The 13916-nt window shown below is 39.4% G+C and overlaps 1 protein-coding gene across 3 annotated transcripts in view; it reads right to left on the reverse strand.

The window, feature by feature from the left end:
• LOC123792533 (serine-protein kinase ATM) overlaps positions 1 to 13916 on the reverse strand; it is a 126395-nt gene that overhangs the window by 54774 nt on the left and 57705 nt on the right. For all 3 annotated transcript variants that reach the window (XM_087868467.1, XM_087868466.1, XM_045797711.2), the window contains 2 exons: positions 13255 to 13381; positions 6366 to 6565 (listed from right to left, as the gene is read on the reverse strand). In XM_087868467.1, coding sequence (XP_087724593.1) covers positions 6366 to 6565; positions 13255 to 13381 — 327 coding nt within the window. The remainder of the gene's footprint in view (positions 1 to 6365; positions 6566 to 13254; positions 13382 to 13916) is intronic.

Genomic DNA, 13916 nt, shown 5'->3' on the forward strand with positions numbered 1-13916 from the left:
ATCTGAGAAGACCACAAACTTTCACTTTGGGCTAATCCCTAGGCTCAGTGCAAACCTGCCTAAGTGTTGAAGAAGAGTCCTAACACAGAGCCAGTCCACAGAAATTAGGGAAGATTCTCATTCTCTCTCCTTCACTCACTCCCAGCATTCAAGGAAATCTCTGTCAAAACACTACCTGAACGCAAGTCAAGGAATAGGCTTCAGTAGCCACACACATCAAGGAATACACTCTCTGCACAAAGAGTTAGGTATACTCATGAAACAAATGGACCACAACGGCCTTCAACAATTAAAAAAAAGTCAAGCCCTGGGGAGGGGAAAATCTGACTTCCCCAGTTACATTATAATAGTAAAATATCCAGTTTTCAGAACAAAACAGAGAGCCCAGAAATAAATCCATGCTCATATGTTCAATTAATCTATGACAAAGGAGGCAAGACAATACAACAGGGAAAAGACAGTCTCTTCAACTAATGATGTCAGGAAAACTGGACAGCTACATGCCAAAGAATGAAACTAAACGACTTTCTTACAACATATACAGAAATAAACTCAAAATGCATTAAGCCTTAAAGTGAAACCTGAAACCACAGAACTCCTAGAAGGAAACACAGACGGTAATTTCTTTGACATCAGCCAAAGAAAAATTCTTCTAGATATGCCTCCTCAGGCAAGGGAAACAAAAGCAAAAACAAACAAAAAACACACCAAAAAAAACTACTGGAAGTACACCAAAATAAAAAGCCTTTGCATAGCAGAGGAAACCGTCAACAGAACAACAAGGCAAGACATGAGATCTTCAAATGACATATCTGATAAGGGTTAATATCCAAAATATATAAAGAATTTACACAACTCAACAATCAAAAAATAATCTGATTTAGAAATGGGCAGAGTACTTGAACAGACATCTTCCCCAAAGAAGACAGGCAAATGTCCAAAAGGCACAAGAAAAGATGCTCTACATCACTCATCATCAGGCAAATGCAAATCGAAACCACATGACGTATCACCTCACACCTGTCAGAACGGCTTGTATCAAAAAGACAAGAAATAACAGGTGTTGGAGACGTTGTGAAGGAAAAGGAACCCTCATGCACTGTCAGTGGGAATGCAAACTGCTGCAGCTGCTGTAGAAAACAGTCTGGAGCTTCCTCAAAAAAAAGTTAAAAATAGAATTACCATGTGATCCAATAATTCCATGACTGGGCATTTACCCAAAGATGAAAACACTCATTCAAAAAGATATGTGCACCCCTATGTTTACAGCAGCATTTTTTAGAGTAGTCATGGTATGGAAGCAGCCCAAGTGTCCATCGATGGGTGAATATGAAAACGAGATATAGTGCACGCGTGCACACACACACACACAGTGGAACATTGTGTGATCATGAACAACGAGATCATGCTATTTGTGAAAACATGGATGAACCTAGAGGGTATTACGCTACGTGAAATAAGTGAAAGACAAATACCATACGATTTCACTCATATGTGAAATTTAAGAAACAAAACAAACACAAAGAAAAAAAAGACAGACAAAAAGACTCTTAACTACAGAGAACAAACTGGAGCCTGCCAAAGGGGAGGAGGGTGAGGGATGGGTGAAACAGATAAAGAGGATTAAGAGGATGCTTATCATGATGAATAATGTATAAAACTGTTGAATCATTACATTATACACCTGAACCTAACATAACAAATTTTTAATTAAAAAAATTTTAAGGTAAAAAAAATCATTTAAAAAAAAAAAACAAACACAAGGCATACAAAGAAATAGGAGAGTAGGAAAGGATGGCCCATCTAAAGAAATAAAATATACTGTTTGAAACAGATCGTGAGAAAGCTGACAGAGTGGCATTACTAGACAAAGGCGTCAAACAACCGTCTTAAATACGCTAAAAGAGCTTAGAGACAAACGAAAACAGAAGCACAGCATACCCCAATTTATGGAATGCAGCAAAGGCAGCACTGAGAGGAAAATATGTAGCAATAACAACCTACATTAAAAAAGACGACTAGGGGGGAAAAAGACTAGAAAAACACTACCAAACACACGCTTAAGAATTAACAACAGTCTATCTCAAACTCTTCCAAGAAATAGAATGGTAGGGAATACTTCCTAACTCACTCTAGGAGGCCAGAAATTCTCTAATATCAAGGAAAATAAATACGTCACAGGAAAATTGTAATACTCAATGCCCCTTAGGAATATAGATTTAAGGGGAGCTTGGGTGGCTCAGCTGGTTAAGCGTCTGCCTTCAGCTCGGGTCATGATCCCAGGCTCCTGGGATCAAGCCCCACGTCGTCAGACTCCCTACGCAGTGGGAAGCCTGCTTCTCTCTCTCCCTCTGCAGCTCCCCCTACTTGTGCTGTCAAATAAATATATCTTAAAAAAAAAAAAAAAAACCAATATAGATTTAAAACTCAAAAAAAGTACAAGCAAACTGAATGTTAAGAGCTTATTAAAAATATTATATACCATAAGCAAGCAGGATTTATCCTGGGAACACAAGAGCAGGCCAATATAAGAAAATTAATCCATGTAATACATCACATTAGTAAAATGAAGGAAAATACATGATCATTCCAATAAACACAGCAAAGGCATTTGACAAAATTCAATCTCCTTTCACGAGAAAACATTGATAGGAACTTACCCAATGTAATAAAGGTAATTTATGAAAAACCCACAGGTAACAACATAATCAATGTTGGAAGAATGGAAGTTTTCCCACTAAGATCAGGAACAAGATAAGGATGCCCACCTTCACCCCTGCTATTCAACACTGCATTGAACTTCTAGCCAGAGTAATTAGACAAGAACTAAAAGGCATCAAAATCAGAAAAAGTAAAAACATATTCATAAATGACATGATTCTATACACAAATAAACTCCCAACAAATCCACAAGAAATGTACTAGTAACAAATAAACTAGCAAAAGTGCAGATCACAAGATCAGCACACAAAAATCAACACACAAAATCAGTTGTATTTCTATACATCAGCAACAACAATCTAAAATGTAAACTAAGAAAGCAATTCCATTTACAATAGCATCTGAAAGAATTAAATACCTGGGAATAAATTTAGCCAAAAATACAAAAATCTTGTACACTGAAAACTGTAAAGCAAGGATAAATTTACAAAGTCCAAATAAATGGAAACACATCCCATGTTCATGGATTGGAAGACAAATTTTTGAGATCTCAATACTACCTAAATGATCACATATTCAATGCAATTTCATTCAAAATTCCAATAGTCTTTTTTTTGCATAAATGAAAAAGCTGGTCATTAAATTCATAGGAGAATTGCAAGGCACCTCGAATCGCCAAAATGATCTTGAAAAAGAACAAAATTGGAGGATACCCACTTCCAGATTTCAAAACTTACTATGAAGCTATAGTAATCAGAACAGAGTGGTACTGGCATAAAGGCAAACCAAGGGTATAGAATTGAGAATCCATAAATAAATCCACACATCAATGGCCAAATGATTTTTGACATGGGTGCCAAGTCCATTCACTGGGGAAAGAATAGTCTCTTCAACAAATGATAGCAGAACAACTAGATTTCTACATGCCCAAGAATGAAGCTGAACCCCTACCTCATACCATATGTAAAAATTAAAATGGATCAACAACCTAAATAGAAGAGCTAAAACCATAAAACTCTTAGAATAAGATATAGTGGTAATCTTCATGAGGTTGGATTTGACAATGGATTCTTACATGAAACACCAAACGCATGAGGAATGAAAGAAAAAGATAAATCAGACTTCATCAAAATTAAAAATTTTTGTGCATCAAAAGACATTATCAGGAAAGTGAAAAGACAATGTACAGAATGGGATAAACTACTTGCAAATCATATATACTGATTCGATAACCAGACTATATTTGCAAATCATAGAGTAAGAGCTCAATATCAAGAATGCATAAAGAAATCCTATAGCTTAACAACAAAAAGACAACCAACTAAAAAAATGGGCAAAGTACTTGAATATTCATTCTTCCAAAGAATGTATACAAATGGTTAATAAGCACAAGAAAAGATGTTCAACATCATTAGTCATTAAGGAAATGCAAAAAAAAACCCACAATGAGATACCACTTCACATCCATTAGGCTGCTATAATAATAAAAATTAAAACAAAACCAAAAACAAAACAGAAAATAAGTAGCATAGGTATGGATGTGGGGGACATTGGGACTTTTGTGCACAGCAGGAAGAATATGAAATGGTGCAGCTGCTGTGGAAAACAGTCCAGCACTTCCTCAAAGAGTTAAACATAGGATGATTATAGGACCCAGCAAGGCCACTCCTAGGTATATTCCCCAAAGAACTGAAAACACTCACACGCATACCCATAAACCTATGTGCACTGCAGCATTATCCACAATAGCCAAAGACGGGACACAAGTGCTCATCAACAGCAAACAGACTGTAGTGTACACACACACACACACCACAACGGAATACTATTCAGCCATACATAAGAACGAGGTTCTGATACATGATTCACGTACGCAGGATGAACCCTGAAGACATTATGCCGAGTGAAACAAGCCAGACACAAAACAACCAATATTTTATAATTACACTTATTTGAAATATCTACAATAGGCAAATTCACAGAGACAAGAAATAGATTACAGGTTATCAGGAGCTGAAGGGAAGGAGAAATGTAGAGTTATTGTTTAATGTGTATAGTGGTTCTGTCTGAGGTAATGAGACAGTTCTGGAAATAGGTGATGGTGATGGTTGTGCAACACTGTGAACATAATTAGTATCACTGAACTGGACACTTAAAATGGTTAAAATAACAAATTTTATATGTTACATATTTTATCATAATACAGAAACTTTAAAAAAAAACTTAAGTGAACGTGGGGCGCCTGGGTGGCTCAGTCAGTTAAGCGTCTGCCATTGGCTCAGGTCATGATCCTGGGGTCCTAGGATCAAACCCCATATCGGGCTCCCCGCTCAGTGTGGAGCCTGCTTCTCCCTCTCCCTCTGCTCCTCCCCCCTGCTTGCTTGCTCTTTCCTGCTCTGTCTCTCTCTCAAATAAATAAATAAATAAAATCTTTTTAAAAAATTCAGTGAATGAAAATAAAGACTGAATAACTATATATACATGATTCAAATTAAAATAAAAATAGGATATTAATAAAAATATGACAAAACAAAATGGAAAAAGATATTCTTTGCGTGCTCTAAGAACTCACATTTGAAGGCAATGTTACGTAGTAATCAGAAACAAACAGTAGAAACACCATCAAAATTAATGGAAAGGAATAAAGATACTTAAACTGAATATACACCCAAAATCTACAGTAACTGTGATACTGTGATTTATAGTAAGTAATATAATATGGTCTTCATCCCTGTTCCTGGCATAAAGCTCCTAAAACTCTAGGAACACCAGTTATGAGGGCAATAAAAGTGTCTCCAACTTCTGAAAGCACCTAGGTCACCTGAGGACGGGGGCTGGTTGCATGAACCAACCTTGTGATTAGAGGGTTGGAGTATCAGTCCCACTCCTCTGATCTGGGGAGGGGAGAAGGGCTGGAGGTTGCGTTCCAACAGCCAACAGCCAGTGATGTCATCAGCATGTCTCTGTAACGAGGCCTCCATAAAAACCCAAAAGGACCAGCTCTGGGAGCTTCCAGGTTGGCGACCCCGTGCAGACATGGGCAGAGTGGTGCCCCTGGAGAGGGCAGGGAAGCTCCAGCCCCTTTCCCGATACATCTCTTCCATCCGCCTGTGCCTGAGCTAAATTCTTTTGTAATAAACTGGTAATTTAGTCAGTAAACAGGTTTCCTGAGTTCTGCAAGGTTCCTGAGTTTAGCAAACGAATCAAACTCAAGAAAGAGAGTCACTGGAGAGTATAGGCCTGGCTGGTCAGAAGCACAGCTGATAATCTGGGCCAGTGACTGGCATCTGAAAGGAAGGAGGGGCAGAGTCTTGCAGCACTGGGCCCTCAATCGTGGGGTCTGACACTAATCAACTAAATATGACAGAACACCCAGCTGGTGTCTGGAGGATTCCCTGTATGTGTGTGTGTGAAACACCACCCTCCCCACACGCAGGAATTGGGGACCAGAACTGCCATAGTGACATAATATGTCAAACCATCTAAAATTCATTTATTTTAAAATGCTGACGACCCTTAGTACTTAGTATTTCTAGAGTTGGAGAAATAGTAATGCAATTTTTAAAAAATATTGGGTAGAGATATATATAAATATTAAAAAGCAAAATTAAGAAAGCAATACTCTCGCTTCTACCTTCTGAAACTAGATAAATTTTCAATTAAGGTAGAAAAAACTTACATATTTGTCTAAATATATTACGTACCTTCTGTTGATATAATGAATCAAAGTATAGATAACATCTCGAAGAACAAAGGCCCAAGCTCCTCCTAAGGCACTTTTAATATCTTTCAGTAATAAAGTAACAAACAGGTGATATATTTTAAGAATTCTGTGCTTTTTATAAACATTATTTGTCTCAGCAGCTTGCTCACATATGGCTAGAAGAATTTTCTGATAGGAATCCTAGAAAACAAAGACACAATGCATAAAAAACTTATCTAATCACGTATACTCAACTATAATAAATATATTTTATATTTAAAATAAATTACAGGGGAGGAGTTAAGATGGCGGAGGAGTAGGAGACACCGTTTTCAGCCGGTCCTCCGAGTTGAGCTGGATAGGTACCAGACCAGCCTAAACAACCACGGAACCAGCCTGAGACGCAGGAAGACGCATCTGGATCTCTACAAATGAACATCTCCAGCGCTGAGTATTGAGGTACGAAGCGGGGAGCCATGAAACTGTGCACAGATATCGGAAGATAAACGGAAGGGGGAGGGAGCCGCCGCGTTCGGGCGCCGGGAAGCGGTAGCCACTTGCACGGGAGAGCGGGCGGGGCTCACAGTCGGCACCCGCAAAACAGCAGACTGAGACCGTGAGCCGGGTGCGCGCACCACCAGGCATCTCGCAGAACCCCGGAATCCCGGTGCGCTCACTGGATCCAGACTGAGACCGGGAGATCCGGGAGCGCGCGCGGGGCGGCTGGCGGCTGGCGGCATTAGAAACACAAAGGACAGAGACTCGCCGGCACTGGAAGTGAGGGCTGGGACGCCGGGTGTGGGGCGCACATCCCAGGACGCTGCAGGGTTGAGCAGCACCAACAGAAACAGAGTTAAAGTGGCCAGAACATTAGTAGAGAACGGGCCGCAATCCTTCTGTTCTGAGACAGAGGCTGAAATTTGGCTGCTGCTGCTGCTCTGACTCTCAGAAGAGGCACAGCAAACCGCCAGGGAAAGCCGCCAGAGAACAAAAGCCTGGAAATACCGGCTCAGGGAATGCCTATCCCCATCCCCCCTCGCAGAGGACACGGAGACTCTACCCAAACAGGGCTGCCTGAGTATCTGCGCGGCGGGCCCCTCCCCCAGAAGGCAGGCTGAAAAATCAAGAAGCCCACAACCCGAGGTGCCGGGGTGGCACAGTCATTGAGCGCCTGCCTTCGGCTTAGGGCGTGATCCCGGCGTTCCGGAAAGGAGTCCCTCATCGGGCTCCTCCGCTGGGAGCCTGCTTCTTCCTCTCCCACTCCCCTGCTTCTGTTCCCTCTCTCACTGGTTGGCTGCCACATAAATAAATAAATAAAATCTTTAAAGAAGAAGCCCACATACATCCCTAAGATCCCTATAAAACAAGGGGCACGGCCTGGGACCCAGTCAATAATTTGGGCTCTGGAAACCCCGCAACCTCTCTTCATCAGAATGACAAGAAGGAGAAGCTCCCCCCAGCAAAGAAAAGACAGTGAGACTGTGGCCTCTGCCACAGAAATAATGGATATGGATGTAACCAAATTATCAGAAATGGAATTCAGAGTAACGATGGTCAAAATGATGAGTAGAATTGAAAAAAGTATAAACGAAAAGGTTACTGAGAATATAGAATCCCTAAGGACAGAAATGAGAGCGAATCTGACAGAAATTAAAAATTCTATGAGCCAAATGCAGGCAAAACTAGAGGCTCTGACAGCCAGGGTCGCAGAAGCAGAGGAACGGGTTAGTGAATTGGAGGATGGGTTAATAGAGGAAAAAATGAAAATAGAAGATGGTCTTAAAAAAATCCACACCCACGAATGTAGGTTACGGGAGATTACTGACTCAATGAAACGATCCAATGTTAGAATCATCGGCATCCCCGAGGGGGTGGAGAAAAACAGAGGTCTAGAAGAGATATTTGAACAAATTGTAGCTGAAAACTTCCCTAATCTAGCAAGGGAAACAAACATTCGTGTCCAAGAGGCAGAGAGGACCCCTCCCAAGCTCAACCACGACAAACCTACGCCACGTCACGTCATAGTGCATTTCGCAAATATTAGATGCAAGGATACAGTATTGAAAGCGGCCAGGGCAAAGAAATTTCTCACGTACCAAGTCAAAAACATCAGAATTACGTCAGACCTGTCTACACAGACCTGGAATGAGAGAAAGGGTTGGGGGAGCATATTTAAAGCTCTTTCAGAGAAAAACATGCAGCCAAGGATCCTTTATCCAGCAAGACTGTCATTCAGAATTGATGGAGAAATAAAGACATTTCAGAATCGCCAGTCACTAACCAATTTTGTAACTACGAAACCAGCCCTACGGGAGATATTACGGGGGGTTCTATAAAAGTAAAAAGGCCCCAAGAGTGATACAGAACAGAAAGTCACAGCCAATACAAAAAAAGACTTTACTGGCAACATTAAAATCATATCTATCAGTAATCAGTCTTAATGTAAATAGTTTGAACCATCCCATAAAACGCCACAGGGTTGCAGATTGGATAAAAATGACCCATCCATTTGCTGTCTACAAGAGACTCATTTCAAACCCAAAGATGCATTCAGACTGAGAGTAAGGGGATGGAGTACCATCTTTCACGCAAATGGACCTCAAAAGAAAGCTGGGGTAGCAATTCTCATATCAGATAAATTGGATTTTAAACTACAGACTATAGTTAGAGACGCAGAAGGGCACTATATTATTCTTAAGGGAAGTATTCAACAAGTGGATATGACAATTATAAATATATATGCCCCCAACAGGGGAGCAGCAAGATACACAAGCCAACTCTTATCCAGAATAAAGAGACATATAAATGAAAATACATTAATAGTAGGGGACCTCAACACTCCACTATCAGAAATAGACAGAACACCCTGGCAAAAACTAAGCAAAGAATCAAAGGCTTTGAATGCCATACTCGACGAGTTGGACCTCATAGATATATATAGAACACTACACCCCAGAACCAAAGAATACTCATTCTATTCTAATGCCCATGGAACATTCTCAAGAATAGACCATGTTCTGGGACACAAAACAGGTCTCAACCGATACCAAAAGGTTGAAATTATCCCCTGCATATTCTCAGACCACAACGCTCTGAAATTGGAACTCAACCACAAGGAAAAATTTGGAAGAAACTCAAACACTTGGAGACTAATAACCATCCTGCTCAGGAATGACTCGATAAACCAGGAAATCAAAAATCAAATTAAACAATTTATGGAGACCAATGAGAATGAAAATACAACAGTCCAAAACCTATGGGATACTGCAAAGGCAGTCCTAAGGGGGAAATACATAGCCATCCAAGCCTCACTCAAAAGAATAGAAAAATCTAAAATGCAGTTTTTATATTCTCACCTCAAGAAGCTGGAACAGCAACAGAGGGACAGGCCTAATCCACTCATGAGGAAGCAGTTGACCAAAATTAGAGCTGAAATCAATCAAGCAGAAACCAGAAGTACAGTAGAGCAGATCAACAGGACTAGAAGCTGGTTCTTTGAGAGAATCAATAAAATTGACAGACCACTGGCAAGACTTATCCAAAAGAAAAGAGAAAGGACCCAGATTATTAAAATTATGAATGAAAAAGGAGAGGTCACGACGAGCACCATTGAAATTGGAAGGATTATTAGAAATTTTTATCAACAGCTATATGCCAATAAACTAAGCAATCTGGAAGAGATGGAATCCTTCCTGGAAACCTATAAACTACCAAGATTGAAACCGGAAGAAATTGATTCCTTAAACAGGCCAATTAATTATGAAGAAATTGAGTCAGTGATAAACAACCTTCCAAATAACAAAACTCCAGGCCCGGACGGTTTTCCTGGGGAATTCTACCAAACATTCAAAGAAGAAATAATACCTATTCTCCTAAAGCTATTTCAAAAAATAGAAACAGAAGGAAAGCTACCAAACTCATTCTATGAGGCCAATATTACCTTGATCCCCAAACCAGGCAAAGACCCCCTCAAAAAGGAGAATTACAGACCGATTTCCCTAATGAATATGGACGCCAAAATCCTCAACAAGATACTTGCTAATAGAATCCAACAGTACATTAAAAGGATTATCCATCACGATCAAGTGGGATTCATACCTGGGATGCAAGCGTGGTTCAATATTCGCAAATCAATCAGCGTGATACATCATATCAACAAGAAAAGACTCAGGAACCATATGATCCTCTCAATCGATGCCGAAAAAGCATTTGACAAAATACAGCATCCTTTCCTGATTAAAACCCTTCAGAGTGTAGGAATAGAAGGTACATTTCTCAATCTCATAAAAGCCATCTATGAAAAGCCTACTGCAAATATTATTCTCAATGGAGAAAAGCTGGAAGCCTTTCCCTTAAGATCAGGAACTCGACAAGGATGCCCACTCTCGCCACTATTATTCAACATAGTACTAGAAGTCCTTGCAACAGCAATCAGACGACAAAAAGGGATCAAAGGTATTCAAATTGGCAAAGAAGAAGTCAAAATGTCTCTCTTTGCAGATGACATGATACTCTATATGGAAAACCCAAAAGAAGCCACTCCCAAATTATTAGAAGTTATAGAGCAATTCAGTAACGTGGCAGGATACAAAATAAATGCTCAGAAATCAGTTGCATTTCTATACACGAATAACGAGACCGAAGAAAGAGAAATTAGGGAATCCATCCCATTTACAATAGCACCAAAAACCATACGTTACCTTGGAATTAACTTAACCAGAGATGTAAAGGACCTATATTCTAGAAACTATAAATCACTCTTGAAAGACATTGAGGAAGACATAAAAAGATGGAAAGATATTCCATGCTCATGGATCGGAAGAATTAACATAGTTAAAATGTCCATGCTACCCAGAGCAATCTACACTTTCAATGCTATCCCGATCAAAATACCAAGGACATTTTTCAAAGAACTGGAACAAACAGTCCTTAAATTTGTATGGAAACAGAAAAGGCCCCGAATCTCCAAGGAACTGTTGAAAAGGAAAAACAAAGCTGGGGGCATCACAATGCCGGATTTCGAGCTGTACTACAAAGCTGTGATCACAAAGACAGCATGGTACTGGCACAAAAACAGACACATAGACCAATGGAACAGAATAGAGAGCCCAGAAATGGACCCTCGGCTCTTTGGGCAACTAATATTTGATAAAGCAGGAAAAAACATCCGGTGGGAAAAAGACAGTCTCTTCAATAAATGGTGCTGGGAAAATTGGACAGCTACATGCAAAAGAATGAAACTTGACCACTCTCTCACACCATACACAAAAATAAACTCCAAATGGATGAAAGACCTTGATGTGAGACAGGAATCTATCAAAATTCTAGAGGAGAACATAGGCAACAACCTCTACGACATCGGCCAAAGCAACCTTTTTCATGACACATCTCCAAAGGCAAGAGAAACAAAAGATAAAATGAATTTATGGGACTTCATCAAGATTAAAAGTTTCTGCACAGCCAAGGAAACAGTCAGAAAAACTAAGAGGCAGCCCACGGAATGGGAGAATATATTTGCAAATGACACTACAGATAAAGGACTGGTATCCAAGATCTACAAAGAACTTCTCAAACTCAATACACGAGAAACAAATAAACAAATCAAAAAATGGGCAGAAGATATGAACAGACACTTTTCCAATGAAGACATACAAATGGCTAACAGACACATGAAAAAATGTTCAAAATCATTAGCCATCAAGGAAATTCAAATCAAAACCACACTGAGATACCACCTTACGCCAGTTAGAATGGCAAAAATAGACAAGGCAAGAAACAACAATTGTTGGAGAGGATGTGGAGAAAGGGGATCCCTCCTACATTGTTGGTGGGAATGCAAGTTGGTACAGCCACTCTGGAAAACAGTGTGGAGGTCCCTTAAAAAGTTAAAAATTGAGCTACCCTATGATCCAGCCATTGCACTACTGGGTATTTACCCCAAAGATACAGACGTAGTGAAGAGAAGGGCCATATGCACCCCAATGTTCATAGCAGCAATGTCCACAATAGCTAAATCGTGGAAGGGGCCGAGATGCCCTTCTACAGATGACTGGATTAAGAAGTTGTGGTCCATATATACAATGGAATATTACTCAGCTATCAGAAAGAACGAGTTCTCAACATTTGCTACAACATGGACAGCACTGGAGGAGATAATGCTAAGTGAAATAAGTCAAGCAGAGAAAGACAACTATCATATGATTTCTCTCATCTATGGAACATAAGAACTAGGATGATCAGTAGGGGAAGAAAGGGATAAAGAAAGGGGGGGTAATCAGAAGGGGGAATGAAACATGAGAGACTATGGACTATGAGAAACAAACTGAGGACTTCAGAGGGGAGGGGGGTGGGGGAATGGGATAGACCGGTGATGGGTAGTAAGGAGGGCACGTATTGCATGGTGCACTGGGTGTTATACACAACTAATGAATCATCGAGCCTTACATCGGAAACCGGGGATGTACTGTATGGTGACTAACATAATATAATAAAAAATCATTAAAAAAAAATAAATAAAATAAAATAAAATAAATTACAGAATTTTGTTTTGGCTTGATATCAAAGGCAAATATTAGTCTTATTAAGAAAATTAGTATCTTCAACTGCTGTCAATTTATCTAGTTTTCAGATAGCAAACAGTAATTTTAAAAAATATATACTCCCCAAACCAATATATGACTGAAGTATCATGAAATTCAGGCCTCATATATGACATATTTCAATTAATATCGACAAGTAAAATACCAAGATATAAACTTATAAATGAGTGTTTTTAATTTATTCAGATGAGTTTTCACTTTTTTTTTTTCTTTTTAAGATGTACTTACACAGGTTTTCTAGCTGAAAAAGAAGGAATTCTCTCTTCAGTTATAATAGTAACGTGTACTTACAGGGCTTTTGGAAAGAATTTCTAAAATGCTTTTAAGCTTGGTTTTATGGCAATTGCTGATATAGGCAAACGTTGCTTTAATCACATGTGATGGAAAATGAGGCGGATTAGGAGCAGGATCCAAATCCCTAAGAGTTACAGGAAACGGAAACAGTCCTTATTTTCAGAACAAAATTATTAAGAGAAAAAAAGATTCTGTTGAAGTTACAGAAAGAAAATTCAGATAATAACCCCACATTCTAAAATTACTCTCCCACTGAAAAACTAGGCTTTTAATAAAATCACAAATGGCTTATCACTTTCTATATGTTATCAGTCAGAATATCTAAATACCTTTACCCTCTAGGACTTCATTTTAAGTGATTTGCTTAAGAAATCTTTCATATGTTAATGGAAATTCTACCAATAAGCCTTGGTATCACTTCAGGTGTGAATTAAAGCTCTAGGCTCCTACTGCAAACACACTAATATTCTGAGACTGGCAATCAGGAACTCTTTATATCAAATGAATTTATCATGCGAAAGTACTTCGGTAAATATTACTACTTTTTCATACAGTGAGCCTGGTAAGGTGCTCTCGTGTAGCTTACACAAGAAACACAGCACGTGCCTAAAAACTGAAATACACATTTGAAGGTGTCAACCAATAAACCTCCCAAGAAA

This window comes from Ursus americanus, chromosome 16 (assembly GCF_024610735.1).
Source record: "Ursus americanus isolate L20-20 chromosome 16, mUrsAme1.1.p, whole genome shotgun sequence".
In the NCBI taxonomy this organism is placed as follows: domain Eukaryota; kingdom Metazoa; phylum Chordata; class Mammalia; order Carnivora; family Ursidae; genus Ursus; species Ursus americanus.